This window comes from Haplochromis burtoni, unplaced genomic scaffold (assembly GCF_018398535.1).
Source record: "Haplochromis burtoni strain Fernald_Lab_line unplaced genomic scaffold, NCSU_Asbu1 Contig_28, whole genome shotgun sequence".
Lineage (NCBI taxonomy): Eukaryota > Metazoa > Chordata > Actinopteri > Cichliformes > Cichlidae > Haplochromis > Haplochromis burtoni.
In genome coordinates this window covers 1,095,778-1,101,346 of record NW_024582389.1, presented here as the reverse complement: position 1 = coordinate 1,101,346, position 5,569 = coordinate 1,095,778, and the positions used below count along the sequence as shown (strand labels likewise).

Here is a 5,569-nt window from a genome sequence, read left to right as displayed (position 1 = left end):
GCACCCTTTAAACCCACTCCACCTCCCCCACACACACACACACACACACACACACACACACACACACACACACACACACACACACACACACACACACAACAAAGGGGGTCAAGTTTCTAACTCTGGCCTTGGCCAAAATTCTTAACATGAACAGTAACACAAAGAGAGCATCTGGGTGCTTGTAGTGATGAGAATGAAAGGAAACACTCGAGGTCACGTGATGTGTGACTGTGTGTGAAGAAGCGCTGCAGGGCCTCGGTCGTGGTCGTCCCCACGTCTCTGTTGCGTGGAGCTGTTATTAGCAGCACCAGCATCGACTATACTACTGTTCCACTGGGGGAATTGGCTGGGTTGTTTTGAGATGATAGCAATCCCTGTGGAGAGACAGATAACACACATTGATAATAAAGGTTTTTACTCAAATGTAACACGAGAGGTAGAACAGTGAGGCCGTGAGGTTTGCTCTCTTTTTTTTTTTTTTTAAACAAACTGTCCTATTTATAATCAAAAATGATGCAGGTTTATTATATATATATATATATATATATATATAGTGATAGATAGTGATAGATATATATGAGGTGTGAACTCAAACCCAAACAAACCCAAACCCAACTGCTCCTGAATGCAAGAATTACTCAAAAACAAAACGACAACAACAACAAAACATAACTTTAAAGTGTCACAAGAGAGTATTCTCATGAGGCCCGTCACTCACCACTTTCCCAGGCCTAGCCCAGGTGCAAACGAAACCCTCCTGACAGGCTGTTACCAGACAGTCCTCCAGGAAGATTAACACAGTGAGTCTTTCGTGAGCTATCTTTTTGCACACCAGCGGTTCCAGGAGCGGCACCTCCTCCATGCGTGGGCACAGAGTAGTGCCTAAAGTCTTAGCAGCGTCAGCTTTCGCCATCTTTGACGAGCTGAGCTGGTTTAGCTTGTCGCTGCTCTTGCTGCTGATGTGACCCATGCTGTGGTTTCTCTTGTGGTCCTTCTCGTGGCGCTCCTTCCGCGAGTCGTGTAACGACAGTGTTGCAAACTTGCTGACGCTGGTGGCGATGAAAGCGCTGTCAATGATGCTGTTGGCCTTGGTTGTGGCGGTGGTGCTGCTGCTGCTGTTGCTGCTGCCTGTGTTACTGTTGGGGGTGCTGCCCCCCGCTGGATTTGAGGAGTGAGGCAAGCTATTGGACCGAGGCAAGGTGCCGGGGAGGGAGTTAGTTGGGTTGCCGCTAGTGCTACTATTGCTCAAATTGTCTTTACTGTTGGTGCCACCGGAACTGGTGGTCGTGGACAGAGTAGAAGGAGGTTGTCCTGTTGCTGGAGGGCTTGTGGCACTCATAACATTAGTGTGTGTTCGAGTGCGGGACAAAGGGAGGTGAGGGAAGAGAATGTCCTCTGTGAGGTCCCACAGGCACAGCTGGGTGTCCTGTCCCACTGAGCCAAACCTGTAGGTCACACTAACCGGTCTACTGTCCGTAGAGTTTCTCTTAGAAAGCCGAGAATGAGAACTGTTTGCTCTGTCTCTGCCTGCACTGAAGTGATTCTGCTCGTGAAAGTCCTCGTCGCTGCCACTAAACTCCGCAGGCAAGTCGCCATCCTCAACACTGGTGGTACAGTGGTCAAACGCCACCACGCTCACCCATGACTTGTGGCCATGCCCTCGTGCAATGACTCTACAGTCCAAAAATGACCAAACCGTCACCAGGTCATCCTCCCCTCCTGCCACAATATACCGTCCATCGGGGCTCCAGCACACGCACAGTAAGCCACCGAAGTAGCTCTTCATAGTTCCGTGTAGCTCTGCGGCATCAAAGCCAAAAACCCGCAGGAAGCCATCCTGGCTCGCACAAGCAAGAAACTTGCCATCTGGGGAGAAAGCAAACTCATTGAGCGCCCCTTCGCCCACTGTCCACCGCAGTAACGGGTTACGAGCCGATTTGCTCTTGCAGGTATGCACAGCATAATTTTCACCCTGCTTAAGGAGCTGGTAGTGAGGTGCTGTGGTGCCACAGGTGTTTTCCACATTGTACAAGTACATGCTGCCACTGGAGTGAGCCACAAGAAACAGGCTCTCTGAACCAGGAACCCATCGCACACACGTTACTCTCGACTTGTCGATAAGTCTCTGGAAAGAGAAGAATAGAAAAAAGGAAAAACAAAGCAAAAAACAAGGAGACAGGTCAGCTAGTGGACTAGATCAAACATAAACACAATTTCTTTAAGGATTAATAAAGTATTCTGATTCTGATAAACATATTATTGGGAGCCTGTACAAGGAAAGTTCATCATATCCATGACACCTTTTTTCTATTTGTCACCACTTACCTCAAAATCAGCAGTCAAGCTAAGGGGTCACACAAAGGTGATTAACAACATGCTAAGTCAGGTTTCTAGATCTAGCTATGAGGATGTTCATATGAAAGAATATGACCAATCAGAAATGGGGTAAGACTAAGGGAAGCAGAGTGATATACACTATGGTATTATAAAAATAGATTTTAAAGACATAATAGAGGCTTAAAAATTAAACTAACACGTGCATGAACACACACTCGCACACTCGCACACACATGCGCATCAGGGCTAAAGCTATTACACCAGAGAGTTTGTGTGTTTGAGACAAAAGTACAATAAAAAAAAAAAAAAAGAGTCATCTAAATATGTCTATGTAGTTATCTCAGTCAGAGAATGTCCAGGTCATGGGAGTCTGGACTGCTTGAGAAGAAGGCAACTGGTATCTTTTGTGGTTTGTGAAAATGAGCCACCATATAATTCAAATATGAAGGTTGCTACAGACTAAATATGCGCCATGGCTTCCCCAGTGTAACCAATTTTTGCATAGAGGAAGTGGAAAGTAACACTGTCTGATCGCCTTCAGAGATCAGATGGGCAGATGACACCTGTGTCAAAATAGAAAACCTATAAAGCAGAAGCCTGCATAATGACTGAAACCAGCCCACTGAAGGAACAATGGGCTGGGAGGTCGTTTCAGTCATTATGCAAATGTTCTGTTTATAAGATTGGGGAAACCTGCAGTCAGCTGAGACTGAAGAAGCTACTTTAATGAGTGATAAAACGTTTCTCCCACTGAAAACGCTACGTCCAGATGAACAGAATCAACTTTTGGAGACACCTTATTAATATGAGAATAAATGCACCAGAACAAACCTCAGACACCCACCAGGGATAGAGAACAACAAAGGGAAATACACTGTTGTCCAGTATGTGGCAAGTTTTTTTAGATGAGTTCCAAAAAATGTTCTCCAACCATTAACATCCTAGTACACGTTTCACCATGGAAAACCCTCAAGACAAAAACTGGCACATCCCAAGGCTAAAATACTCTAACATAAGCTAAACAACACAGTGTAATTCAGTAAGCAGTGTTCAGATTTTTACATGGGAGGAACCAAACACTCACTCCACAAATGCATTACACAACATAACAGAGCCACCTCAACAGGAAAAGGACAGGACAACACCAAATACCTCATATTATGATAAAGTGAGGCAAAGACTCATAGAGGATTCCCACCTTGGCCCTGATTACAATAATGACCAAAGCATTGTTTCACACCTTGGCTCATGTGACAACTCACATAATTAACAGTGGCTCACAAGACCTCAGGACAACCCCCACTAGGGATTAAGTCATTGAGATTCTCCATGAGTTGTTTTAGAATTTTACGAAACCTCTTCAATGAGAGGGGAAACTCTTCATAAACCAAAAATAAAGTTCCTTTGTTTTGAAGCATTCATGATGCTGCTTGATTATGTGTGAGCTTCATCTTCTTTGGCCAGCTAGACTGAAAAAGCAATATTAATAAGGTTTAGTCTATTCAAAGTACAATAAAAGTTTTAAAATGACTTACAGATAGCTTGGACAAAAGGAAGAATTTATATTTATTACTAATGCTCACCAGAGAAAAACAAAGACTTTAGATTTTCTTTTATTTATTTATTTTTTACAACCTTTAACTATCTACACACTTGGATCACAAGGATCATCCAGGAATGGTGATGCTTCATTCCAGAAAACTGAACATACCTGTTTATCTCTTACGTCAAACATAACCTGTAGAGCAGATTAGGTCTACGGTACAAATTATGTTGGTGATGTACCCTGGTAAGTAGTGGACCACATTTGGAACACTGAAAATCCAGGGTTAAACCCGAAGTTACATTACTAAGCCTCAAATCCTTCTTCATAGTACAAGGCTCAAGAGAGGCAAGTTGTCTTCAAAACAATGATAACTGCTACCCACCTCCTCATTGAAGAGTTTGCTGGTTTCCTTCTTTATTGGGTCTATGAGCTGCACCTGGCCAGCTGAGAAGCCCACCAGCAGAGAGACACTCTCTGCTGTAGCTGTGAGGGGGTTGAAGTCATGGCACGTAGGCTGCGTTCCTTTGTATATCCTCTTGTCTATGGGCTTACTAAGATCAGCAGCCTGCAATTACAAACACATTGACATGACTAAAAATAAATGAAAGAAACTGTGATATGTTGTTACATGCAGAAAGTCATTATTCCGAAATAGAAAGAAAGAGCAACAAAGCCTGACTAATGCAAATCTAACATTTGTGACAGCTTCATGACTATCACTTTCTTCAGGTCTATTTTGGGGCATAAAACAAGTCAGAGAGAAAGGTTAGGAGTTGCAACGCTTCTAAAGGTATCAGTGTTGTCAAAGAGGCAGCTCAAAATAAAATGAGATAAAATAAGCATCTATGGCTGCCTGACAATACAAGTGCTACGATGATGCTGTGGCTAGACTGTCATAAATCATTTATACAAGGATGCTTCATATTCCACCTGGGTTAGACACAGAAGACATATTACCAATATTGCTAATATTAAGTTTAAACAGAAATAAATACCTCAAACAAAACTTGCTTGATCCCAACTGTTTGCAGTGGATCTGTCTAATCCTTGAACAATAAACTTTATGTACAACAACTCACTGTGACTTGTCATCCTGACATACCCTGTTTAGGGTTTCAGGTGACAAATGTTTTACTCACTTTTGTCAACAGACAAAATGGTGATTTTGATCTATCTGTCACTAATCTGAAACTGTGCAAAATGTGTTGCTGTGCTTCAATTTCTTTTACCCACTGTCCTGTATATGGCTGAAAAACTTTGAGATGTTAAGTGGCAATCCCATTGATTGTAAGATTAGTGGTTTGACCATTAGCTCCTTCTTCATGCACATCACTGGGTCTTTGAACAAGACATTTAACCCCAAAATAATTGAGATAGTCAGGCCTTCACCTTGTAATGTGTGTGTTATCCATCTATGTTAGCTATCTTTGTGAGGACCGAAATCTGCATTCTACTATACTTGTGAGAACCAACAGTCACTTGTAAGGACACACACACTGGTCCTCACAAGTTTGAAGGCCTTTTTGAGGCTCAAAATGTGGTTTTAGTGTCAGGGTTACAATTAGGTTATGGTTAGGTTTAGGGTAAGGGTTAGAGTTAGGCATCATTTTTAATGGTTGGGGTTAGGGTAAAGGGCTAGGGAAACCATTATGTCAATGAAGGTCCTCACTAAGATAGCTGAACGGG

The 5,569-nt window shown here is 42.9% G+C and overlaps 1 protein-coding gene across 1 annotated transcript in view; it reads right to left on the bottom strand.

The window, feature by feature from the left end:
- Positions 1–34: 34 nt before the first annotated feature.
- wdr20b (WD repeat domain 20b) overlaps positions 35–5,569 on the bottom strand; it is a 7,284-nt gene continuing 1,749 nt past the window's right edge. The window contains exons 2-4 of the mRNA XM_005917639.3: positions 4,266–4,448; positions 719–2,125; positions 35–374 (exon numbers count right to left, since the gene is read on the bottom strand). Of these exons, the coding sequence (XP_005917701.1) occupies positions 318–374; positions 719–2,125; positions 4,266–4,448 (1,647 nt within the window). The 3' untranslated portion in view covers positions 35–317. The remainder of the gene's footprint in view (positions 375–718; positions 2,126–4,265; positions 4,449–5,569) is intronic.